This window comes from Poecilia reticulata, linkage group LG5, assembly GCF_000633615.1.
Source record: "Poecilia reticulata strain Guanapo linkage group LG5, Guppy_female_1.0+MT, whole genome shotgun sequence".
Lineage (NCBI taxonomy): Eukaryota > Metazoa > Chordata > Actinopteri > Cyprinodontiformes > Poeciliidae > Poecilia > Poecilia reticulata.
Window position 1 is genome coordinate 12,000,081 of NC_024335.1, and position 27,792 is coordinate 12,027,872.

General features: G+C 37.5%; 1 protein-coding gene across 1 annotated transcript; it reads left to right on the forward strand.

The window, feature by feature from the left end:
• The first annotated feature begins 3,577 nt into the window (after positions 1-3,577).
• On the forward strand, positions 3,578-25,893 carry slc2a1b (solute carrier family 2 member 1b). The gene is made up of 10 exons (XM_008409045.2): positions 3,578-3,988; positions 15,048-15,143; positions 19,643-19,803; positions 19,907-20,147; positions 20,326-20,488; positions 21,318-21,505; positions 21,605-21,709; positions 22,166-22,267; positions 22,356-22,559; positions 23,513-25,893. Exons 1-10 carry the CDS (start codon positions 3,974-3,976, stop codon positions 23,711-23,713), a joined length of 1,476 nt encoding a protein of 491 aa, XP_008407267.1. The 5' UTR covers positions 3,578-3,973; the 3' UTR covers positions 23,714-25,893.
• The last annotated feature ends 1,899 nt before the right edge of the window (positions 25,894-27,792 follow it).

A 27,792-nucleotide genomic window follows, 5' to 3' on the forward strand; every position in this document is an offset into this window, starting at 1 on the left:
CTGTGTGTAATTTAATCTCATCTTAATAGAGCTGGAAAGGTCTCAGAGGTTTGTCAGAGAACATTAGTGAATAAACAGCATCATGAAGACCAAGGAACTTTGCTCTAGGTTAAGACAGTTAAAATATAAGTATTTAAAAAGGCAAAATAAAAATATCATGTACGTGTATTTTACAAAAGAGGAAGACGAGGTTGAAGTTGTGCAATTATGCATAGTATCAATCTGGGCATTCTGCATTTATAAAAACACAGCCTTGGGGAGTAAACTGTCTCTCTGGTGATTGGTTTCAGCAAGTAGTGTTCTGTGGCGCAACCTGATTGTAAAAGTCTAAATAGTCTCCAGGATGTGTGGGGTCTGCAGAGATGTTAGTTACCCTTTTTCTTACCATAGCAAAGTCTGGATGGAGGGGAAGCCCTAATGATCCTCTCAGCAGACATGGTTGCATTGTATGCTGTCAGTTTTTCTAAACTGTCATTTTACTTGAAGAAGTAAAATGTAAAATTGTAATTTTACATGTTTTTTTCCAGAGACAATTATACTTGTTTGGAAGTTATACCCTTTGGCTCACAGTTACTGAATTTTGTATAAAAATCTATCTTCGGTGTACCTTATGTAACATTTATCTTCAGGCAGTACACAACTTTTCATCATTTGCAGACACAATAGAAATCATATCAGAGGATTCTTGGAAAGTACAACATACAGAAAACTTAGGCTGAAACCTCCTGCAGTGTGTACTCCATATTGCGGTTTTATACGTAAAGGCTTTGTTCACAAAGGACCAGACTTGAACTCCATGTGACAGCCATCCTGACCGTTTGATTTACGACACAATACCACCCTTCAGAGCATTTGCTCCTTTGTTCCAGGAATATGGCTGTTATTGTTTTTGTTGGCGTTTCAAAGGATTTGCTGGTTGAAATCAAGCAATAACAAACAGTTTCAGAGTTTGCCATTTTTCCTCTTCGTCTCTGCTACGGCATGGATGCAGACGTTCTTCCTCCTCTGCTATCACGATTATTTTTCTTTTGATTTCTGAGTGATCTCGCAGGATACAAGCTCTGGCAATGTACCTGGAAGTTTTATCCTTGCTTCTAGATTGTGTGCATTATGTTATTTTGTTTGTTTAAGAAATGGACAAAAGTTTTCCCCAAAAAAGCTGAGTAAATATGTTTAAATAATAAAAGTGAAACTAGATTCAGCTTCAGATTTTCTTCCTCCATGTTTCCAGTGGACTGTTATCTTAAGATTTCAAAGGCAATGAAGAAAAATACAGGCCAAATTTTGACAAACATATTCTTCCTCCCCATGGTGCTTTCAGATGCTCTGCAACCACATGTGTTTCCTTTACAATCCTTGAAATTATTTTCTTTTCAGTTTTTGTAACAACCTCTGGACACCTTTCAAAATCCCACACAAAAGTTCTTAGTTTTCATTTTTAATATTTGTTTTTTGAAGCGTTTGGAAGCAAACACTCCAATTTCACAGCAGAGAGGCTGAATGAAAGGCAAACTCATGGGAAAATCCAGAGCTTGTTGTTTATGGAACTAGACCTGAAGATAAAACAGATTTTGCTGTCACGGAGCTAGAGATAAATTATTGAAAAATGACTTAAGCCACAGAAGCAGTTAATCATCCAAGAGGCCACGTGAGAATAAACAACAGCATCTAAAGAACTGAAGTCCTCATTTAAAAGTTGATGAAAAATCCTACAGACATGCAGGAATAATTTCTACTACAGTAGTGTCATGCTTACTCATGAGTCTGATAATAAATTGAATAAAACTAACCCTGAAACGTTAACGTTTTGCCAGAGTGGATTTTGCTTTAATTTCAAGTGAAGCCAAATGTTGTCAGAAAGACAATAAATTTTAACTTGCTGAAAACCAAAATAAATCACCAAATTTAGTACTTATTAAACTAATCAATTTCATTTTTCTCAAAACATCAATTTTAGCTAGTTTTTTTTTTTTTGGATATTTAGAAACCATGTCAAAAATAGTTTCCAACTTTAAAGTTACACAAAGAACCCCAGTAGCTTTTGGATCATGTTCAATATTTTTGCAATTAAAGGTGGAATATAATTCCTTATGCTTTATGTCTTGCAAAGGTTAAAGGAAACATCATAAAAAATGTATATGTAAATAAAGCTGTGCAGGTAAGCGGGTGTGGAATTTATAAAATCTTTTAACAACAAACATTTCAAAAGCAGATGATTCATAAACAGAACAAAATTAGGGACCGCCAAACTAAACTTAATATTAGAGAGGATTACTTGCGGTCAAGGGAAGGGAGTCAAGGGAAGACTTAATTCTCAAGGAGGAAATGAACATATGACTAGTTAGATATAGAGTAAATTAAGCCTAAGTATGCAGATAGAGCAGAAAACAGGATTAAGAACAAGCAAATAAGGAAAAGATAGAGTAAGTGCTGGACTTTAACCAACTGCTTTGTGTGATTCACTGGCAGGGGTTTTCCAATCCCTCTTTATTCAGCTAGAAACCGGAAAAATATGACGTTTGAGATCGCATAAAGTGCACTTGGAATTTAAGGATTGCTTTTTAGAATATAGCTTGGTCAGTTCTTGCATTTTCATGAAGATATAAAGAGTTATGGAGAATAAACCCTTTCTATAAGAGTGTAAGACTGAACATGTCTTGGATTCTTTCAGTTTATTTCAATTTTCAATGTTATAGAAAGTACTTACCCCCTTGGATATTTTATTTCTTTTATTGCTTTTACAAGTCAATGATTGGGCAACACATGTGGCTTTTTTGACAAAAAACATTTGCAAAAAAAATATTTGGTGACAAAGTAAAGACTGAGTGTACCTCAAGTGATTGTAGTATAAAGAACTGGTTAATCACTATTCCTGAAACAAACTCTCCAAGCAAATCAGAGAGAGGTTTATTAAAGAATGATTCAACCAGTGCTATTGGACACCACTGACTTAAGATGCTTCTGTGTGGTTCTGGAGTGGCTTAACTGGGATGTGACAGTTTTAACTTTCAATAAGTAGTATGGCAAATGTTGACTCACTTTTTTAACCTTTTTGATTAATCCCCAAACTCTTCAATAGGCTTTGCTTCATAATTATTTTTGTACAACTTTTTTGGTACACTTTTTCCTTCCACTCAACTTTACATAATCCAGGGTATACAGCAATGACCTCCTGTAGTATACCCATCTTGTGGGTGATGTCAATGACTGTCTGCTGCACAACTGCCAAGTCAGTTTCCCCAAGGACTGTGTAGGTCAACTGTAATAATTTTTGCATTCAAATAATTTGTATTGGTGTTGTGTAACATTAAAATTTTCTGATAAACTATATATTTTTAAAACAGCTGTAAATATTCAACCTTACATTTGCATATGTCACACTGTGTGTAATACATATGCAATGAATACAATTAACTTTCGACGATATTCCGGCTGAAATTCACAAGGCGAGAAGGGAGGAGCTTCATTTTTTATGGACCTCCTACATTTTTCAGTGTTTGATCATATAAAAAATGGTCAGGACTCGCTCCTCTACGGGCTTCCGCTAAGTGGGAGGAACTTCATTTGCTTCGGACAACCCATTTAGAAACTCGTCATCTTTGCTATATCAACGCGTGGCTCAGCTCATGTCTGTTTCCATAAAGTTGAAGAGGCAGAAGGCTGCTGCAGCTGGAAGTTTTTACACATCCACGAAACTCCGTGAGACGAAACAGAAGAAGGAGATCTCATTTCAAACGACGGAGGGGTGAAGGACCACACCTGATACAAGGTTAAAAGAGAGAGAGAGATACCACGCTGAGACAGAGAGAGACTTCTTGAAAAGTAGAGAACTCCCAAGACTCAAAGGTTTTTCAGAGGAACCGAAGTTTAATAAAGATGAACAATTTCTGAACGGAGACCCGTAGGAAGGCTGTCCATCAACTCTAACGATAAACCGACAGACAAAGAGAAACGCCTTTGTCCCTTCGCTGCCATGGACTCGGGAAAGGTAATAAAACTTGACAACAGCAAGCTCTGTATCCTGTCAAACTCGTTTAGTTGCCGGTGGTTTTAAAGGCATTGCGCGAGATTTCGCTTCACCCAGTTCTTATTTTTTTTAACCCGTTGGGCGCCATGACACAGCTAATACTTAAACATCCTTTTGTCTGCTTATTACATAGCTGTTGCGTCTGATAGTGTTTTTAATCCCCCAAGTTATAGCTATTATAGTCTTGATTTCATCTCAGATCAATATGTGTGTCTATATTTAACATGTCCGATCACATTCTAATTATTTAAAGTTGCGGGAATCTTAAGTCCACATGTTTCATTTTTTACTATGCGTCATGACGTCACGGAAGGGGGCTTGATGCAGACTGAGGTGGTCGGTTCCTGTAAGGGGCTACGTGACTAAAGTTTCAAAAGACCCCGGATGCATCATGATTAACACTTATGTGTATGGTACTAATATTCCGAATGTATTCGACATTAATCCTTTAAGTTATGAAGATAAAAACAATAAAGGTAAAATTTAAAACAAAAACAAGTAAGATAATCAGAATTACATTTTAGATTTTATTTTTCAAAACAAAAGGAAGGGGGAATAAAGATCTAGTTTATAACTTCTGTCTATCTGATTACTGATTCAAAGTAACTTCTGGAGTAAAATACATAAAAGAGAATCTCGTAGGGTTCATATGTATTACTTTTGCAAAATATTGTAATACCACAGGAATTTAGAAGGAATTTCATACTAGGATGTGTTTATTAAACTTGAAGTTTATGAAAGTTTAAGCATAGGCCAACAAAAACTTCTCAGTGTGAAAATCTTATTGAAATACTAAAAAGTGGCATATTTTTCTTATAAAACTAATAAAAAGTTAACAAATTTTAAGTTGCTGAAAAATGATTAGCTTGGTTTGAAAATAATGATGTGTGCCTTTAATAATTTTGCTGCCTATTCAAAGATACTAATGTTTAGCTTAAGTCTAGTACAAACATTTTTTAAAGTGATTTACTTTCAAAATTATTTTCCTAAACAGTCGATGTTTTTGACAATCTGGTTTCAGAACATTCTAACATTTTGTATCAGGAACAATCTATGAAAACTGGTGGCACTCTGTCAGTCCTGCCGATACAGTATCAAGCTATCAATTAAAGGTTCTGGTTTGTTTCAAAACAAAAGTATTTAAACTAAAACAGTCATATCGGAACAATATGATGGTGTATTTGTCTCATTAAGTTTGTAATGCTCCATGTCCTGAAAATATGACTTATCTGCTGCGTGATAATGTTAGCTCCATCCTGCTACGTTTTTGGTCACAAGTTGCACGGAGACCAGTAAAGCATAAACACCACAGCAGGACTTCAGCTCCCCCCTCCTGCTCTTCCCTTGATGTTTCCCTGGCTGTCCTTCTTGTCCCTCCATCTGCAGGGGGGCTCAGGGACATTATGGGAACGGTTCTCAGTGTTTCCACTTCACAGTGTGACGGTGACACAGAGTTGCTCCTGAGTAAGAGCTCTTAGATAAAATAGTGAGTCTTCAAGCCTAGAGCTCCCTCTGTGTCAGATGTTGCTTTCATTGGTGCTTCTGAGCTGTTGTGTGTATTTATGTTTCCGTGCAGAGGCTAATCGCCGTCTTGTGATCAGGATTTTAATATCTGGCATTCAATTAGAGTTGGGTAGTTAAGAGCAGATTAACGCGTCACCAGTCATAGTTTGGCCTCCAATGAAGTGATTAATTTGTTTAATCTGCAGCGTCACTATTGGCAACTATTGTCCCAGCAAGGTGCGGCTTGTTAATGCTGTAGAGGAAGGACATTGCTTATGGAAAGTGCTTTCGTAATTATTTCTAATATCTTGAACTTACCCTTTTAGCATTGGATTTTCAGCGATTTTTGTCAACTGGAAAATTCCCCCCCTGTCTTCCAAACCAAATGAGGATTGTTAACTGGGGCCAAGCACATGGCTGATCTGCTCTGTTTGGAACTGGAGAGCTGCTAAGTTCTTGCCAACTCTTATGGCAGCAGGTATTTTGATTGGGGGGTCCAGAGCCAGTACCGTTGGCTCATAGTACATCAGCAATGACAGCAGCTGAAGTCTTTTCCATCCCCTGCTTGTCAGACCTCTGCCAACTCTGACCGCTCTTAAAATGCTCCAGTAGTTTTTCCTTTCATCTGCAAGACTGCCTCCCCTCGGCATGTCTCCTAATGTAACTGTCATCTTTGTTGTAATGAGGCACAATGAGGATTTTCTGCAAAAGAAGATTTCACTACAGCTTGACTATGATGCAGAGTGAAGCAAGATTACCATTGTTGGTAGTGTGAAGACTTTTTGGAGGATAGAAGGGCAAAACCTGCTTAACCCAAAGACAAAACAGCTCCATTAGCTGAGAAACAGCTGTACACCCTCATTGAAAGGATAAGGGACAGTATTTTGAGGACAATAAAGCTCACATTTTTGTAGAAAAAGTGACTGTCAATAAATAGAGAAAAGAAAGCAGCTCCTAGTGGATCCACCACCATGTTTGTCTTCACATAATGTCCGACCGTCTGTGACCCCAGTTTCTTTAACACATGAATGCCTCTTGGGTCAACAGTAAACATGCTTCATATTTCACATATATTGACTTCAAAAGCATTAAAGCCCCAGGAAGTGGTTGAATCCTTTTTTTTTTATAACAAGTGAAATTTGTTCTGAAAAACAAGACCTATTCTCAGCTCCTTAGAATCTGCACTAGACATGGCCAGTCTATAATTTTATAAATGTTTTAAGCAGTAATGGTTTCAAAAGCACTTCAATGAGTTACCATAGCATTCCTACACTTCAGAGTGCCTTTAATGAGGTAAATAATGAGGAAAAGTTTTTAGTCTTTTGTGGGTATTTGACATAGAAAACAGAGTGGCACAAGGCTATCCCTCTCACCCACTCCTGTTACTGTGCACTGCCTGAAAGAAGGCTGATATATTTTTATCTTTCGTGCAATACTGCTAATCTCATTTTGAACTATTTTTTGACAATTCCCTTTAAGCTATTAGAGCACCATCTTACTCACTCGTAACCCTTTAGCTACATCAACATTGAATTTTTTTGTGATCAATAAAGACCACAATTAGACCCAACAGACATCGTAAATCTTACGTGTTCAGAGGTCCTTAGTTTGTCTTTATAAAGAGCAGAATGCTGGAAGATATAACATTCTAGGTAAGGAGATTGTTTACTTGAAAACTACATATTTAACAGTTTATTCTAATTTTGTACCTGAGGTTTCACTTACAAAACAACAATAAACATAGTGTGCAGACGATCCGTATGTAACATTTTATAAACTACAGCCAAATTAAAGTACCTAGATCATATTATTATTTTTGTTTTGATGGTGTCATGGTTAAGTTGCCCACCCATGCCTTATGTCCAGAAATATACACACTGTTGACTTTAATATTACAAGTGAGCTGTCAATAGTGTCACAATTAAATTCAGTCAACACATTCCTGGGGGCGGAGCAGACTATAAATACATCTTTATCTGTGTCTGGTTGAAGTGCCACTGGCACTGATAGATAAGGCCCTGAAGATTTTTGCAGTGGTATTGGCTGAGTACACCGTACATAGTGTACAGGTGACCCGATGTTCTGCATGAGACCAATTGGAAATGCTTCACAGGGCAAACATGCAACGTTAGCTGCTTCATATTCTTAACTGTGGACACAAATGCGGATAATGAAGCTGGAGTTGCATACAAAAGATGATTTCGTGCAGATATTTCATGATACAGCCCTTCCGAAAGAAGGAGATATCTCATGTGGCAAGAAATTTCATAAGAAATACTTGGCAAATTGAAAGTACGTCTGGGGCCAATTCCTGCTTTTCTTATAACAAATGGAAGTCTATACCTTATTTTGTTGGATTATGGATCACTTCTGGAAAGACAAATTTAGAGGAGTTGTGCCCTATTTTCAAAATTCTTTCAAATTAATAAATTTTTTTGTAGCTGGATGTTTTTGGTCCTGTTAACTAAGAATTTCAAATGAAAGCAAAAAAATTAAAATGTTTTAAACTTTGCATTGTTCCCAACATTTTTCTTGTAAGAGGATTTAAATTTGTCAAATTTAAATCCTGGCAGTCCAAACCTTCTTGAATTGCGCATAGGCCAAACAAAATCATTCCAGTGTCCACAATTGGCCTTTGAGCCACACTTTGGACACCCTTCATGTAGACAATGCTTTTTATGAATTGCGTTTTTCTTAATCGTCTGACTTTTTTTAATTCACTACAATGTCACAAGATAAAGGACATTTCTTTCAGAATCTGAGCTATAGCTTTATTAATCACAAAGATGGATGTATTCTCTGCTGACCGCTGTTTAACTGTTAACTGACCACGGTGGGGGAGCAGGGTATGCTATCAGTGTGAGGGCGCTCTAGGAGGCGGGCGCATGTCGGGCTCCGCACAGCTGTGTAAGCTGAGACCAAAGAGACGACATGCTGAGAGACGTGACGGGTGTAGTGTAGGCCAGAGCGGCTGATCCGGTGCATAGTGGAAAAAAGGAAATTAAATGAGTCGCACTTCTGCCTGCTTTTAATCCTTTACTCATTCATCGGGGAAATACTCATGAATGGCTAAGATGAGTCACAGAGAAACAGAAAAACGACCTTTTCCAGAGCTTCACTTATTACGAATATTTTTTGCTTAGTTTATCCAAAAATTTCCTATTTCATAACATTGAATTTGTAGGTTTTTTTAAGTGAATATTTATTGTGGCTGGTAAAACAGTCAGTTTTAGAACATCCTCAAGGACGTTTGAAAAGTGTTTGGAATTTTATAGACCAGACACCAAAAAACATTTGTAGCTCTGTGTGTTTGTGAGTGCAAGTGAGATCATTTTAAACATTTATGACTTATTTTGCATTTTAAAACAACAAGGCTGCTCAAAACTCTCTGTTGAAGTGACCTACTTTTTGATAGCAGCAGTTTTGAAGTCGCTTATTTGGAATCGAACCAAAGTGGTTTTCCTTCTGATGTGCCATGTGATGAAATGTCAGTTTTTTTCTCATATGACACCTGGAATGCAAATTAACTAAAGATCACGGACACTGCTGCTCATGTGTGAAAAAACTGTGGTAACAGATTGAACTGATGTAACAGATTGAACTGATGTAACAGTTCAATCTGTTACATCAGATTGAACTCATTGCTCCCTTAGTGAAGAATCTGTTTATTCTATTTTACACTTCATGATGTGTAAAATAGAATAATCGTCTGACTTTTTTTAATTCACTACAATGTCACAAGATAAAGGACATTTATCTTGTGATAAATGTCCTTTATCACAAGATAAATGAATTGAGATGCTGTACTTTGTGCCATGTTTGTTGGATAAAATTTATTTTTCTGACTTAAAAATCATGTTTTTAACTCTCATGTTTTTGTGTCTAAATTTAAGGCATTAAAATGACTTAAAATCTTTTATAATGTAAATAAGTTAATCACAGATCTTAAATTCTGTCATTGCATGACTACTTAACTTTTTGTATTCCATGTAGTTTTTTCTTTTTCTCACGGGACTTTTTCGTCAGGCAAAAGTTTGAGTCGCACACAAACATTTTTGTTGCGTTCTGTGACTTGAGGCAGTGGAGGCTACCACTAGTATAAACTGCTAGTATACCTTTTTTGTGTCCATTGTGGGTAAATTCAAATTTGTTACCAGTTGGACGGATGACGATTGTTTTTGCCATTGGCTCACTTCTGTTGCCAACCCATATGAGGTTAGGCATATTCTGTGCACACCAACGTTTAAGCTAGTCACTGTGGATGTCAAGGCTGTAGAGTCATATGCTGTGAGAAAAACACAAAGCTGCAATAACAAACCTGAAATAGACCCCAGAAGTTTCACTGTATTTGCTACGCTTGATTGTAATACTGCATGATCCCCCAACCATCTACTATATTTATAATTTTTTTGGTCTTAATTTTAATTCAGGGTGGTAATAAAAAAAGTCTTCAACTTGACTTGCCACAGCCTGCAGATACACTTATTTCTCAGGACGTTTTAAGGACCTTGTCTGGCAACAGGTGTTGAATCACTTGTGGATTTCCTGTTGACATCCCTTTTTGTAATTAAACCCTGATTTTCTTGATTAAATTATCATAAATTGACGTCACCTCTCTGTCAGCTGGCTTGGATTCTCACAGCCTCCAGGCTGTATTTCCTTTTTTGACCTTCAGGACCCTCAGGATAAGGAGAAACATTCAACTGCACAAAGAGTATAAGGATATTAGGAGGTTTATGTCAGTAGTTGTGGTTACACATGCTCAAATTTGGATCGGGGCTTCTGCCCTGCTTCATTTCCTCCTACGTTTTATTGTTGCGTCAACTGAACAAGAGCCAGTTCTACGTGACTGAAAAAAAGATCAGAATGGCTGAGCGTCTACCGATTTGACGGTGGCTTTTCAGCTCTTCCTGTTCTGCTCATCTGACTGTACCGGTTTATTTGACGAACATGTGCTCATTGTTGGCTGTGGTTTGTGCACTGCTGCCATGACTGGACAGAAAAGTCCTGCTTGCAGACTTATGTCTTGCTTAAACCTTCACATGCAAACACAAAACATTTGCATGAGCTTTGATAAAGTTTATTCAAAAACCTTGTGACTGCTTGTTCAGGTCAAACCACTTGTTTTGGAAATGTAAACACATCTGAAAGCTCCTGCTGCATTAAACATGCCAGGGATGTAACACGAATCTGAGAGGCGAAGCACGAGGAGAGAGGGATTGGCTCCAACGTTTCGATAGTAGGATAGTTTTAACGGGTGTAACCTCACTGCTTCTCTTGCGAGGAAGTAAAGTTTAATGCTGGCCTTCTTGTTTATGAGTTCCAGGAAACATAAAATATCTCACCTACTTTCTTATTTTGGATTTTCACAGAAAAGAAGGAAGGGTTTGTTATCATCTGGGGGAGTCAGTGTGGGTTAAACTGTTAGGATTTCTTTAGAATGCTCTCTCTTAAAGTTTTACTCTGTGCTTAGATTCCCTGTGCAGTTTGTGTGTTTTGAAGGGTTGAAAGCTAGAGTATCTAAATGCTAAGAGCTGTTTGTAGCTGAAGTCAAACATCCACATTTGAGGAGATTTTTTTTTGTGGACAAATACATCTATTCCCTGAAGAGAGGAGGGATTTAAATAGATAGATTTTTCCCAGAGGCACCAACAGGATTTTATTGTTGATAGTAAAAAGCAGCTGGTAGTTCTCTGAGAGCTCTTGCAGTTCTTCAGAATATACCTTCAGAATCAGAATATGAGTTTCCTCATTTACCCCAAGGCCTGCTTTAAACCCCAAACCCAGAATGATAAACAAAGTCAGTGTGTGTTTTAATATACAGCTGCCAAACTGTGTTACGAACTCGATGACCTGAAAAACAGGAGCCGCTATTGGTTGAAAAGTAAGAGTCGGTTTATACATGTCCTTTATAGAAAACAGGCGTGCAGTGACAGCCTCCAAAAAACCCCCACACAGGTTTTCTTCTTCATCATCAGATCTAGGGGGGAGAAAACTGGGCAGTTTCAGGCTTGCCAGGTCTACTTCTGTCACATTTAAAAGCAGCAGTGTGCGCTTTCATAATATCTCAGAGGAGAACAGTTTACATAATCATCTGAAATAGTTTCTCAGGGCTGCTTTTTTTTTAATGAAACGCTGAGAGGTTTTCTTCAAATAATCTTGGTTTTATTATGTGAAAAGTTTAATGAAAATGCCAGGCTGCTATGAAGATTTCAGCAAAATTGGAGATTTCTGGAGAAACAACAGCAGTCATCACTGTGTAAAGAACAACCTTCTGAAAAAGCAAGAAAGAATTTGGTTTGTTTGTAGCTCAGTGGACCATATTAGCGTTGTGGCAGAAAAAGCTGATTGTTAATGAGATCAGCTGGAACTGATTGACATTTGGCATTTGGTTTCACCTGCTGTGCTTCTTTTTCAAAATACTTTTTAAAAAAACCCATATGAACCATTTTATTACGTACCATTTTAGTGTCTTTAGATTTCTGCTTATTGAGAACTTTTTGGGTTTGTTACCTTAATAGTTTCAGACTGTTCACCAATCTCCCAAAATTAAGAAAATCAGCGCAAATAAATCTGTGCACCCCTGGTACCAGCTGATATCAGTCATTTTTTAATAAAACAAGTGTTATACCTCTTAACAAATGTATTTTTAATTTAATTCAAATTGAATTTGAATTAACGGAAACGTAGCTCCACTACTAGTGCGTCAGTGTGCCCACTTTTCGTCTACAACATAAGCATTAATAAAGAATACCCATATTGGTAAACATTTCCCAATCAGTATCCCTAGTTTAAAGCAAACAAACAGAATAGTTATAATGTATTGAATATACTTTTCACCACTCCCTCCATTCCTAGTATGGAGAATAACTTTCAGTGCTTCTGGTGATAAAGAACAGATCTTCATGTTCTGCGCTGAACATGGACTCACCAGAAGGGCTGGTTACAAAAACAAAAACTGATGAATTTAGGTTCCTCCTGAGGAATTTAGCATCACCAGCATGAAGCACCAAACAGTGCTGCTCTAATTGCATGAGAGAAATGTTCTTGGCAAAGTTTGGGTCCCATAAACCCACTTAGTCATCACGGAAAGCAGAGCATTTATTTATAATCATAGTTTCCAAACTTCTTATTGCTACTTCCAATCACATGTCACAAAAGGTGTTTTATATTACTTACCTACACGTGATAATGATTGAATTGTCTCTTTAACTTTAGCACCTCATTATTTACAGCCTCAGGGAGTGCGTGTCCTTTTTTGACTTTAATATCATTATATGGCTAAACTCGGTAAGGTCTCTGCTGGGTTATTTCTCCTCAGGTTAGAAAATGCCTTTGAGGTGACATCCAGGCATGTGATTGTCTTATGTTTCCAAAATACGAGGCAGCTATCCAGAGTAAATCACTGAAACAGCACTGGACTTATAAACAACAGGAACTTTCCAGACTGGATGATCTCAGTGTGAGTTATAAAAGACAAAACGGTTAAAAACTAGACATGGGAGTATGAAAACCAGAACTACTATAAAATTCTACAAAACAGACAAACTAAATCATATAGGATATTATACTTATATTTTTATATTAGAGATTATTTTGACTGACGTAACCTAGAACAAAGATTAAACACTGGTATTTGTACAGAAACACAAGTTTAACAAACCGGTTAAAATGTTTCATTGGTGATTGAGCGATCTGATCAGATAACTCCTGAATCGACAGGCAACTAAAAATAGTGTCATGTTAAGACAGTTGGTTGTTGTTCCTTTAGATTTTTTTCTTGCATGAATGTTTTGTCTATTTTTTCCAGACAGCTGAATTTGAGTGACACAAAAGATAAGTGGTCTTTTTTCAGCCAGCTGAATGACAGTGCTTAGCAACAAGTGCAGGAGCAGCAGGACTTTGTTACTCCATATACCCAGAGAAAAGATGATTGAGAATTTTTGAAACTTTTAAATATTTAAAGTCTTCTCGTTTACCATGAATTGAGGCAATATACTCAATATAAAAATGTTTTTTTTTTTTCATGGAAACGTTAATTTCCGTAAATGCTATTACAATTTATTTATATAACCACAGCGACTAAAAAACAAAAAAATTGTGTTTTAATAAGGTTGCTATTTCCTGGCCCTGCAGGAGGAAAGATGAAAGCAGCATACCCCACCATGCTTTATTTACTTCTTGGTATGAGGAAAATCCTTTCTAATCTATGGGGCTCTACTGAGCTTCAGCTCAAAATGAGCTCTGTAATCACAGGAACATGAACACAGACAAAGCATCAGTACACCTGGGGTTAACCAGGACCGTTTTCATCAGAGAGGCTTACATAGAAAACCCTTAGCACGGTCAAAGGTTCAGGGACAATAAGGACGACTACATGGGGTTGAATATGCCTCATGGTCAAATACCTTAAACATGAAAAGCAATACAGGGGGATAATATTGAAAGTAATATGTAATAAGAGCAATGGATGGTCTGGTAAAGATATCAAAGTGCAAAAAGTAAAAATTTCCAAACATGCAACCGTTAATATGGTAAGATTAGGATGGTTAATATCTTTTCGTGAGAAGCCAGATGAAATGTTGACAAAAGCCTTTTCTACCTGTTACTGCACACTGCCTATCAGCTGGCTGAAAGAAGGCTAAAGCAATTTTATCTCCCTTAAAAGAAAGACAAATAATATTTCGAGCCACTCTTACGAAGGTAACCTGTTTTTGTGCAAGCAATTAATAATCAAGTCAAGTTTTGACTTGGATATCAAGTCAAAGCTTGACTTGATAACCTTTAGTTTTGCTTGCAAACATGTTTTTGTAAAATGTACAAAGCTTGAGATACTTATCTCAAGCTCAAAAGAAGAAATAAATTTTTTCCAGTTTTAGGAGTAACTGTTGAGTTTCTTTTCTAAATAATAACATTTTTTTAGTAACATTTTTGTTCAAAACTTCAAAGCCAAAATGTTTTTAATCAAGGTTATCAAGCAGTAGAATCCCATACCGACCAGTACCAAGAAACGTTCCTTACTATTTAGTCATAACATTTATCTTAATCTTTTTTTTTATTTTAAATAATGTAACTTATGCTACATGTTGCAATATTTTTTTACTTATTATCTATAAGCCTTACATTATATAATATTCTTATAAACATGTGCAGATCTGGATGTCAAATCAATCCATCTATAGCAGTTGGAAATTAACCGTGAACTACATTATTACAAATAACTACTACTTTTAAACACATAGAAAAAGTTATAGAATAATATCTTTCTCAAAAAACAAACAAAAAATATAACCAAAACAATATCAGACAAAACTTTACCCAGAAAGTGGAAAATAGAGCTGCATCAGTCTTTAGCCAAATAAAATAGACTCAGTAAAGTGATGCTGTTTTAACCTTGTAATTTTAAGTAATTTGTGCTTTTGAAATAATGAATGTTTGTTGGTTAAAATGGTGAGTAACTTTTTGAGCTGGTCTTCTCACTGAATACAAAACCTCTGCTTTGTGTTTTTGTTTGCAGCAAATAACGTTCCCCTTGTTGATGAGCGTTGGCACTGCGGTGATCGGCTCCCTGCAGTTCGGATACAACACAGGTGTCATCAATGCTCCACAGAAGGTGAGTTGGACATGATTATCAGGACATGAGTCCATTTTAAACCAATAGTACAAATTAACTAAACATTAAATATCTGTAAAAAAAAAAAAATAAGTTAGTTAACTCTGAATTTGTTTGCTTGCATGACTGAATGTCAGGACAGAATAGGAAAAGTTTGGATTAAGAGAAGAGATAAAAGTAGCTGTCTTCTGTCCTAATAAGTCCAAGAACATTAGTACCAGAGTTTCTGTGCCCAAAAAAGGACGTCGTCTGTTCAGCAGTCTGCTGGAAAAGGGCAGCATTTTTTTTTTAGAAAAAACAATATGCAAACACTTACCTATCCCTGTAGCTAAACAAAATAATGAAAAATATATCTTCATGCCCCCAGAGGGACATTTGTAATGTGGGTTTTATTGACAGACTGGGAGACCAGAGAGACTCATTTCTCCTGGAATGTCAAAACATTTCATCACAAGTAAATAACTTTTGTGAGGTGGCTTTGCATTGGTCCGTACACACCCTGCAGCCACACAGCTGCCTTTTCAAATGACTCACCTTTTCACAGGTTGCCAAACAGGTCAGATATATTTTTTTATCACCTTGACCATGCTCACACCTAACAATTTCTGCTTACAGTAAAAGAAAAAGCACCTTAATCATCATGCTGTCAAAAATGCTCTAGACTGTGATTTAAACAAACTTCAAAAACGTGGAGAAATCAGGAGAAGAACTCCGACAATGACTTGAAATGTAAAAGAAACACCCTGAATGTCTTTACCTACCCTTTTTAAGACCTGAGGTTTTTACAGAAACATGATATATTACCTGTCAGCTGAATCATCCTTTTCTCAGCCTCTTGTGAAATTAAAGGTTGGTTGAAAAAAAAATGCCCAGAGAAATGTCTTCAGGTCTGACACAGAGATAAAATCACTTCCTGATGGTATAGCATGAAATCCAATAAAAAGGGAAACAATTGGAAAGAGGTTATCTCGGGACCTTTTAGGACAATCATTAACATATTAATCAGTTACAACCATAAAACCAAGAAAATAGTTTATTATTGGCAGTACATACATTCTTTAACTATCACAGAGCTAGAAGTTGTTCCTTACAGAAAGGACATGCTTAAAAGATATTCTGTTCCTTTGCCTCGATAACATTGAAGCTGTAAGCACAGCCACTTATTTTTCTTTCTAAGCACAATAAATGGTGGCCGTTTGCCTCATGGCTCAGATATGAAATGCCTTGCATGTTGCTGTCAGCAGAGTCGGATGCCTTTCTCTTGGGACAACCTGACCCAGTGTAAAACTCTCCTTTTCACACACACTCAGGTTTGAGCGACCTCAGATGCTTGTAAAATGAAAGATGATGCTCTTTTATGTTTAATTCTTACCCAACCAGAATGCGCCATCCGCCGTTGAGATTATCGCCGCCACTTTTTTCTCCCCAGCTCCAGTTTTTGATAAAAGCCGCAGTGATGCTGCTGTTAGAGCAGACCTTGACCCTCGTCCCTGATTAGATGCGCTCAAGGACCTTGTTTCCTGCTGTTCTGTAGGATCCTCCTTACTTTACATGTGCCGTTCTGAACCCAACCAAACTTAAATGCGTTGCCGTGTTTCCATCCAGAGCAAGCTCTCCCTAGAAACGAGAGAAACATCTGAGATTCCACCATTTGCGTGCTTATTATACTGCTTACCTTCAACAGCATTTTTTAATTACATGCTTAGAATCTGACAGTCAGTCAGCTGGCACTGTGAAATGTGACGTTTGCTACTCTTCAAAGGCCACAAGTTTCTGAAGGGGCATATTGCTCCTATGATCCTTATAATACCTGCATTTGGGAATATAGAAACTTTAAACATTTCAGATGTTATTTATTGTTAGGTTTTCACATTTAAATGCCTCTGTCTGTCACTACATGTGTCCTTGGAGTTTCTCTCATTGTATGACGCTAAACTGTCTTTGTGTGTGATTGGCTATAGTGTGAGCCAATCATAGTGAAGTCCCGCCCTCATGGGCGTGGATTCTCAGCAGAGCTGATCAGGGGCATCTGAGGACTCAGCACTCAGCAGCAGGAGTTCACTCTTCTTGTTTGCTACAAAGAGGCTTTTTTTTGCAAATGACGCATCACTACTCTGAGCAAAATATGTCTGACACATGTTGTTTGTTGGTATTTTAAGCTATGGTAGCTTTAAAACTATTTTTGAAGTGTCGACTACTTTGTATTTAATATAAAAACCCAAACCAGAAACTGAATCAGCCCGCGATTATAAGGCCTACTTTACATAGCTACAGCTGCTAGGTAAACTGGAATAAATTAATTGCCATCTGTCTGAGCAAAAAAAAAGACAGACACCAAATAATAAGTCAAGATCCAAACGGTCTCTATTTAATTTTTAATGCCAATGAAAAGTGGAATCCAAGTGCCTCAAAACAGATTTTTCCAGTTTATGTAAAACAATAAAAGCCATATTAATCTTAAAAAATATGAAAGGAAAAAGCTAATACAGATACTAAAACATTTCTAAGATTAGATCAAAAGCCTTAAGTGGCTCTTTGAACCTTCAACAATGGCTCTTTATAATTTGATCTAAAAGTACTTAGAAACTAAATAATGTTTTTAAATATAGATATATGCATTTGTTTTAGCTTTTTGTAGAAAAGTTATGTTGCATATCACCTGAATGAGACCTAAAGTGCAATTACTAATAGTTTGAATAATTTTTTTCCTGGTCATTAGGTTGAAATCCGGGCTTCATCTGCATTCCTCACAATATTTGTTCTACAGATATTGTGAGGAATAGGTTCACAATATTTGAAGGCTGTGGTTTATAAATGCTGCATTTCCTAAAGTAGATAAGTATTACAAATGATATGTTGTTCTTTTTTCAGTAGATCTGGTGACTTCTGTGGATCTTATTGAGTTTTATTCAACTGGACTCCAGACAAAAATGGCTCTTTGGGTTTGAAAAGGTTGCATAAAAAGCAATATTGAAGATTTTACGTGCAACTTTTGCACATGAAGTTGTGCCTCTAAATAAAGTGGCAGACGTGTGTATGTGAAGGTCATGGGCACAGTGCAATGCATGATAGCATATTTGTGATATCACCAAGCGGGGTCTTGTGAGTGTAAGTCGATAGTGGAAATGACCCAGGCTCTGTGGTCACAGTGTCAGTGTACATGTGTGCTGCCACCAAAGGAAAGCCCTTTGATAAGTGATAGCCACGCTCTTTAACCACGTTGCCAGGACACTGCTGACTTTCTAATTCCCCTTCGCCTCTCCTCAGCTTCCAGTGCATTAAGATCTCTGGTCAGGAGACAGATGACACAACCGGAGCAAGCAGTTCAGACTAGGTGGTGACCTTTATGAGTCTTATGAGAGATGACTCCTAAACAAACTCTGGTGTCGCCGCTCGTGGGAGTGTTTTGTTGACATGGTGATTTGTGACGGGAACAGTGGCAACGGGGGAGGGGAGAAGAAATCTGACACTCCTTTGTGTCACTGAAAAACTTCCTGGTTTATACAGGAAGTTATGGTGATTACATAGAGTAGTTAGTACCGCCCTCAGCTGGTCGCTGCTCTGCCAACATCTGTGTTTGGATTTAAGAAGGAGGACAACATTGCGCACATGATCAGACTCAGGCACTTATGTAACTGTGATGATCGCATTAGAAATGTGCACTGCCGTGAATTGGAGCTGTGTTTAATTATGTAACATTAAAATCTATGATCCTATTTACAGTGAGAACCTGCCTGAAAGCCTCTAACTTTCTGTAATGCCCCCCTCGGAGGTGTGAAGTTGCACATGTGCAGAACTCACAGCTGTAGAGCTTATCCTACACATACACAGGCAGATAACAAAAACAATGTGCTGTATTGTTCTGCTCAGTTTGATACAATTTCTGATAAGGAATATATGTGTTACATGACCACTTTCATTTCTGGGAGAAGGGAGATGGGTTACTGTTCAGAAAGAGATGGAAGCTAGTAAGTTTGTAAGCTACGGGTCCAAAACTCATGTGCAATCCAATCTTAAGGTGTCTTAGCAATGCTACCTAATAGTGGTGTGTGTGATACTTCATATTTTGGCTTCAGTCTACTACCAAGTAAATACATGGCCAGTATCGCCGATACTAATATCGATCACCATCAAACTTCTGGCATTTAGATGTTTTTGTAGTTCTTTGTTTGAATAATTTATTAAAGGGCAGAATTTAGGTAGTTTACGAAACAAAATCTTTTTTCAGGTAGAGTTGAGTTGAAATTTCAAGAGGGAATCTGAAACTAAAGCATAGATCACACCATGCTATTATTGATCCGATTTTGATTTCGACTTGGTATCGATGCTACCAATATTTTGGATCAATTCACCCACCTCTACAGTTTAAATGTGGAACTTTTTCCCAATCAACATCTGAAAATACCAGGAGCTTCCAGGCACCGGTCTCGTGTAAGCGAAGCATAAATCTGTGATATTTATATTTGTGCACTAAAAAAATTTGTTCTTTTCTTAAACAGATAATTGAGAATTTCATCAATGAGACGTATAGAGAACGTTACCAGGAGCCCATCTCCGAGAGCCAGCTCACAGCAATCTGGGCCATTTCTGTGTCCATCTTCTCTGTTGGAGGCATTTTTGGTTCCTTCTCTGTTGGATTCTTTGTCAACCGTTTGGGAAGGTAAATAAATTACATCTGAGCCATAAGCACTGAAGCATAGCATCTCGTTTACCATTCTTCAATTTACAGAAATGACTTCTAAATGATTCTGTGACTTCTACAGGAGGAACTCCATGCTCATAGCCAACATTTTAGCCTTCATCGCGGCTGCTCTGATGGGTTTTTCAAAGATGGCCAGCTCTTGGGAAATGCTCATCATTGGTCGTTTTGTAGTGGGTCTCTACTCCGGCCTCTCCACTGGTTTTGTGCCCATGTATGTCGGCGAAGTCTCCCCGACAGGCCTGCGAGGCGCATTGGGCACGCTGCACCAGCTGGGAATCGTCGTAGGCATCCTCATTGCACAGGTTGGTGATCAGAGGATGCTCCTATTTTAACCTGTCCTGTCGTGCTCTTTGCAGCTGGTTTATAATGGGGCTGCACAGTGGTGCAGTTGGTAGCGATGTTGCCTTGCAGCAAGAAGGTTCTGGGCGTTAGAAAATGGATGGATGGCTTATAATGTTCTGGTTGTTTTCTTTTCTCCAGATATTCGGGTTGGAGATGATCATGGGTAACGCTGAGTATTGGCCGCTGCTGCTGAGCTTCCTCTTCATCCCGGCTGTGATACAGTCCATCCTGCTGCCGCTGTGCCCAGAGAGCCCCCGTTTTCTGCTCATCAACAAGAATGAAGAGAACAAAGCCAAAACAAGTGAATTAAACTAACTCATGATTATTTTAGTAATTGATTACTCTATCAGTTATTCTAACGATTAATCAATTAATCAGATAAAACCAAATGGCACATTCTGCAGATTTGTCATTAAACCATTTGAGCCGTCTTAAACATTTCTATAAATACATAAAAAAATACAAATAAACAAATTATTAATTGCTTTTTAAATAAGAAATTAAACCTTTTATTGCTTAAAATGCCACACCAGCATTTCGTTAGTTTATGTCTTGATCATTTGAAGCAAAGGATGCATTTGCAGCTAAAAAATATTTAGAACATCAGCATATAAAAAACTCAGCTTTTCTGGTTGACTTAACATTGATACAGTCTAAGGATGATCTGTCGTCTATTTTTTTGATCAGCCGATTAACAATTGCACAGCAAACGTGATTATTAGGAGATTTTTGTTTTTTACTAAATTTGAACCAGGTAAAGCTAAAACTGCCTCTTGAAGAGTAGAACATATTTACAGACATAAGTGTTTTTTTTATGTTAAATGCAAATGTATATTTTTTTTGTACAGTTTTACTTTAGTTGTTTTTTAAGAAAATTGCCTTTTTTGAGTCTGTACACTCCAGCTAATGATCAATCAATTAGCTCAATAATCAATTCATCACGATTCATCCAATTAATCGCTTCCTTACTATAGATTAGAAGTTAGTGATATTAGTAACCAGCCCATGCGTTGTTGCTATAGTTATGTTGGAATATGCCTGCATGGTTTAAAATTACTCCAAGATGCAATAAGAGACAGAAAATAATCTGGCTTAATTTACAACTAATACCTCCTTTTGACCCATTTTAGTCCTGAAGAAGCTCAGAGGGGCAACAGATGTGAGTTCTGACATGCAGGAGATGAAGGAGGAAAGCCGGCAGATGATGAGGGAGAAAAAAGTGACCATCCTGGAGCTTTTCCGCTCTCCGCTCTATCGCCAGCCCATTATTATCGCCATCACCCTGCAGCTCTCCCAGCAGCTCTCTGGAATCAATGCTGTGAGTTATTAGACATTTACGCATGTGTTGTGTGTGTGTTGTAAATGTCGGAAGGTCCTGAAGACGCTGACGTGAGGATTGTGTGTTTTTCTGCTTTAGGTCTTCTATTACTCCACACGCATCTTTGAGAAAGCCAAAGTTCCACAGCCAGTGTATGCCACCATCGGAGCTGGTGTTGTTAACACTGCTTTCACTGTAGTTTCTGTAAGTACTGCATGAAGATCGGCTCTTATGACAAAAGTAATATTAAACGTATTAAATATGTGGATATTTTTATGCTTGAAGCCAAACTGTAAATGTAAAGTCCTTTGACTAATTTGTGTTCGATTAGTGACTCCACTCTGCATGATCATTCATTGACTGCAGACACAAATGTCAGCAGAAGGATTGCAGTTGCTTATAATTTCCATACAGCTGCACTGCCTTCACTCAAAATTCAACCATTTTAGTTTAATCTTATTTTTGATGATCTACCACAGGGGATTTAACTCATTCTCTCACTCTAAGTTAAATTGGTTCATTGGGTTATTTTTTTTGTTTTATTCATTCACAAGTTTTAAATTTGCTTAAATTGGATCAGATTATATCTGCCAGAAATAACGGTGACCCAAGCCGTCCGAGCTTTGTTTGTGTAACTGTACTTCCTCATCCGTTTTTCAGCTGTTCGTTGTGGAGCGTGCAGGACGCAGAACTTTGCACCTGCTGGGACTGATGGGCATGGCCGTGTCTGCCGTGCTGATGACCATAGCCTTGGCTCTGCTGGTAGGCTCGCCTTTCAAGAAACACTAAACATGTACTTTCCGCATCACGCATATTTTTCATCTTCCTTCTCGTCTTTTTATTTCTGTAGGAGCAACTCTATTGGATGTCCTATGTGAGCATTGTGGCCATTTTCGCCTTTGTGGCGTTCTTTGAGATGGGCCCCGGTCCCATCCCCTGGTTCATCGTGGCGGAGTTGTTCTCTCAGGGACCCAGGCCGTCGGCCATCGCTGTAGCTGGTTTCTCCAACTGGACATCCAACTTTATAGTGGGACTGGGCTTCCCGTATGTAGAGGTGAGTGGAAAAAAACAGAGTGGCCTGGTGATAAACTCACTCAAGCACGGCCTCCTGTGGCCAGAAGATAAAATGCAACTTCTTGCTTTTAGGCAGAGGCTTTCAGCAGAGAGAGCTCTCTCTGTGCATATTACCAATTAAATACTCATTTTAACAAACCCAAATGATAATTTTAAGGATTATGACACTAACATCATGCTTACACCTTACGTCAACTGAATATTAATGGATTATTTAGAATTAAAGAGAGTTTCATTTGGAATTTACAGAAAAAAATGACACATTGTTAAAGGTGTAGCATTGCAGAGCGTGTATTTTAGAACCTTTAAATTAAAGGTGACCACACATTACAACATGAAATTTTCTGTTTCTTTGGACATGGTTGCTAATCTTCCACCTTCAGCATTTCCATGTATAAAACAATTCACAAATATGGAATTGCACTGCAAAAACACAAAATCTCACTAAGTATTTCTGGTCTGGTTTCTAGTGCAAATTTCTCGAAATAAGAAAAAACTAAATGAAAAGTAACTTTTTAGCAAAATATGGGAGTTTGTTGTCATGACAGAATTCATGACAAATGATAAAATAGTACTTATTCCACTGGCAGATTATTTCACTTATAATTTATGTTCATGAGTGAAATAATCTGCCAGGCAAATTAGTATTTTTTAAATAAATTTTAGCAAATTATTTACTTAAACAAGCTCCTAAATCTTGCTGAAAGGTTACTTGTAAACTAATTTTGTTTTATCTCAAGCGTGCTAAGATGTTTGCACCAAAAACTAAACCAAAATACCTGGTAAGATTTTGTGCTTTTGCACTGCAGCAAAGATTACTGTAAGTACACAAACAAGTCAAAGTATGGAGTTGTAGTGTTTAAAACTGGAAGAAGAAGAAGAAGGAACACATTTCGAAGTGATAATTATTGTTCTCTTTTTATGTCTTCACAGCAAGTCTGCGGCCCCTACGTGTTTGTCATCTTTACTGTGCTGCTGCTCTTCTTCTTCATCTTCACGTACTTCAAAGTGCCAGAGACCCGGGGCCGGACGTTTGACGACATCGCCGCCGGCTTCCGCCAGACGGCCGGCGGTGGAGCAGAGAAGCACTCGCCGGAGGAGCTGAACAGCCTGGGAGCGGACTCTCAGCTCTGAGCGAACGACTGCAAATGTTTCAGACAAACTCTTTTTCGCAGGCCGAGTGCGAGCTGGAAGGGTCCGCTGGTTAGAAGTAGACAGATCTTCTGGTCGGACTAATTTTTACTCTGTCACCACATTTCGGACATCGTCTCCAATGCGACGGTTTCTACTGCTTGGCTCTTATTGCGTAAAATAGATACATATATATATATAAAAAAAGGATAATAAAAAAAAGAGAGCCTCCATAGTTGAGGTGTCCCCTGACTGTAGGGAAGAGAGGAACTGACGAGAGATCTGGAGGAAATATTTTTAAAGGAAAAGACGTATTTGCATCACTCCACCAGCTTCTACCACCTATTTTGTTGGTATTTTATACTGATATGTTCTTTACTGCTCCATGTGATAATAAACTCAGCACATTGAGTTTGTTATCTGGCTAAAGAGTGCTATAACTGTAAAAACAAGTTCACTGTGGAGAGATTCCTGTTTTTATCGACCATACTGTATTGCTGTATCTTTTTAAGACTCCGGCGCCGTTGTGCTACTGTGTTCTTCCACCAGATGGGGCTATTACTTTACAAAAGGTGCCCAATGTTCCACTCCGACAAAACAGAATGAAGTTACTTAGTATACAAACCGTGATGGCAAGCAGTTGAATGTTTCTTAAATTAACTCCTTGTTTAGTTACTATGTCAAATTTTATTCTGCTTAAAAAGACCTTTCATACCTAAAATGTCATTTAAAAAAAAAATTGAATATATTTGTGTTCTTTCTTTAGTTGCTTTCACAACTAATGACATTAGTTTTAAGAAAAGGAACTTGAAATACCCCATCTCTGGAGTAAGCTGCAACAATTTCATTAAATCACTCACAACCAGCTGCCATAAAACCAAAAGAATTGCCTCACTTAGGTTTAAGTGTCCACCTGAATCAATGGTGTTTCCCCAGCCGTCACTAGACGTACGCTTCAGGTCAGGCTGACCTTATCCAGACTGAAAAGCTTCAGTTTAAATTCTCTAATGTCCAAGAGTTGAGAGTTTGGCGCATTAGCCTAAAAAAACGTGTTTTTCTCTGTCTGGAGCTGCTTGCCGTTCCTCAGAGACAGAAGTAGAGTACACCAAACTGAACGAGAGGATTTCTGTTACAAGTTCTGCTATGTTAGTGTTTGTTACTGTTTTGCCACCAGTACTGAATTTAGCAGAATGTTTCTGCTTTCTTGCTATTCTGTAGTCATGTCTTTTACTCTGCACAGATTTTTGTAAAACAAAACAAAACAAAACAAAAAAACCTGAAACAAACCCAGTTTGCCTTGCTGCACAAATCGCTGTCTATCTCTGCTGTATCCCTTGTGAGAAACCGTGTCTTCGCTCTGAGTTTGAGAGAAAGGTTATCGTTTTAGCAGCACTTTATTATTCACAATGAGATAGACGTTGAGGTAGAGTCTGTTACCTTTCGATGCACAGTGTGTATACTTTGTCACTACAGTGAGATGGAAGAACTGCTGACAGATTTAAAAAAAATGTTTTTTTAAGATGGAACGTTGTGTTTGTGTTTGTATCTTCCGTAGCCCTTTTTCTGCACAGATTTGAACCAATCATATCACAGCAATGAAGACATTTAACATCAGCAACAAAAAGAAGTTTTTAATCATTCGAGGACCAGCAGTCTGCTATTTGTGTAGCAGTTCTTTCCGTAACACTGTAACATCTCCACTCTTTGCCTTTGTGTGCCTTTCACTTAATATCAACAGAAAAGGTTTATAGTAGCAGCACCAACTGAGGTCTATTGCTGATACTAAAACTGTTATAATTTCACTCTTGTATATACTTTATTAAATATGTTTGGGCATTGAATTGTCGAATGTATAGCCTGTGATATTGAGTACGCAGGTTAAAGACATGAGATGAAGGCAACACATAGATCCATACCCGTCAGAACTTTTACTTTTTAATTTTTTTTTTTTTTTTTTTTACACTTAAATTATTAATGATGTAGAGCAGCACATTTTTCTTATTTTTCTGTCTGACTACATTGTTTCCACTTTTCAATACTGTAACTTTTAGATTTGCATGTGAAATTTTTTTGTAGTGTTTAGAGGATTGTGGAAGAATCTTTTTGTTGGGTAATATGAACTGTGATGGATGATGCTGTAAAAATGGTTTAAAACTTGTTGAATAAACAAAATCAAACAAAAAGATTTGTGAAGTTTTATTTGATACTTTCAGTTTCTGTTCTTTGCTTTTGTTTTGCCACATTTGATTTAGATCAACAATTGGATATAAGTAGTAAAACATGCCTGTTTATCTGGTTGGTTTGGAAATTTTCTTCGTCAATAAATGAAATGATTTTCTGAAAATTATCTTTTTTTTAGATAGGCTACCTATGGTATTGCATTTTATTTAAAACATTTAAGTGTGACAAAAAAAGCAAAAACTTATTAAATATTTGAGGGGACAAACATTTTGGAAGCACTCTATTCAAGTAAGTTTATGTTCTCTTGTCTTTGATTCTAAAGAGTAAATACATCGTCATATTTACCTTCTATGGGCAAAAGATCCCAGAGGTTTCCAGGAAAAAGGTTCCGCAATACTCTGATCAATCTAAAAAAATAAGCATATTTTAGTTACATTTATGAAAGAGGAATTGTTAGGGGATCAAAGTTTAAAAAAATACCACAGTAAATGTGTTAAGATCCCTTGTTGAAACCTGATAAGAGAGTTTAAACCGCAGGCAGGTAGAGAAGCTCAGTGTGAATTGAAACCAACAAAACATCAAAAATTATATAAACACAAACCAAAGGTTTAGTTTGAAAAAAAGGAGTATTGTAGAAAAATAAGAGTTCTTTATGTACTAAAACAAAAAAATAATATCCCCTATAATATCTGTCAGCACATATATTTAAATAAAACACATTAAATTAAAGTGAAAGGAGGCAGGGCGTACTGACAGCTTGGGCCTTGACTTGAACCTTTAACTTAATTTTTTTTTTTAATTAAAAAGTACAGTTTGATTATGAAACAGTACATTTCAAGGCAATTAAATTTTACACCAAGGTTATTGTCCAGACTTTCTCTTTTTCCACATTTTGAAACGTCCACTGTGGCTCAATATTTTTATGTAATCTATGAAAATAGTTGGAACTCTGAAGGGGTAAGGTGATTCTGTTCTTAAACATATTGTTTTGTAGAGAACACAATTGGATGTGTTGACTTTTCTTGATGAAAAGAAAAGAGGAGAAAAAGAGATGAATTCAAAACTTGCAGCATCAAAAAGAGTAGGTCAACCTGTATTTGAGACATACTTAACTTCCCTCATGTCTTTCTGCTGCCTTTAATAATGTACAAGCGTTTCACCCCCACTTTGCGGCTTTTCGCTGACATCTGTTACATCTTAAAACCAGAGGCTATTTCACTTTTATCTCTTGCCCTTTGGACTTCTCAAAAAGCCTGCTTGAAAACTTTCAAGTGTGCCATCTATAAAGGGGCAGATGTACAAGTGCACAACTATCACATTTAAGGTTTAAAGCAATTTGCAAAAAAGTATTTATGCAGCCGAGAGAAAAGGTGCAAATTGCATTTGGAAATCCAGGACCCTCCCTGTGAATTTTAACCATCGTTCAAGGTTGCATAGAGACCTGCATGCGTAATGAGATGCAGGAGAGGCTCCGGCAAATGTAAGCATTTGAATATGTTTGATCATGTCCTGCCAAAGGAGTGACTACAGACGAGACAGGAAGACTTCAAGGTGGAACAAAGTAGCACACAGGGTCCTTGGCTTACCTTCCACATCTTCTGCTTTTATTACGCTGCACATATGAACCTCTTTGACAAGCTGTGTTTAGAGTTGATGCTTTTCTCTCTTTTTTTGCCGAATACCTCTGTGAACATGAACTGGAGTCTGATTACTGATTTGACAGAAAGAAGCAAAAGGAGTTCTTCAGGAGTATAGGAGGAACACTGTGCTGAAGTCGGTTAAAAAACTAATTTGCATGTATTACCTTAGATTCATGCTTGTGCAGTTGTTATGACAGCTGCAGCCAACGTGTCTGATAGTGTTCTCTGCTATTTAATCCCACAGTAGGCTGGAGTGGAAAA

What these genes read in the sequence shown, in the direction of transcription:
- slc2a1b (XM_008409045.2), top strand. An exon ending in TCATCAATGCTCCACAGAAG is followed by an intron (nt 15,144 to 19,642) that starts GTGAGTTGGACA and finishes TTTCTTAAACAG; the next exon opens with ATAATTGAGAATTTCATCAA. An exon ending in AGCTCTCTGGAATCAATGCT is followed by an intron (nt 21,506 to 21,604) that starts GTGAGTTATTAG and finishes TTTCTGCTTTAG; the next exon opens with GTCTTCTATTACTCCACACG.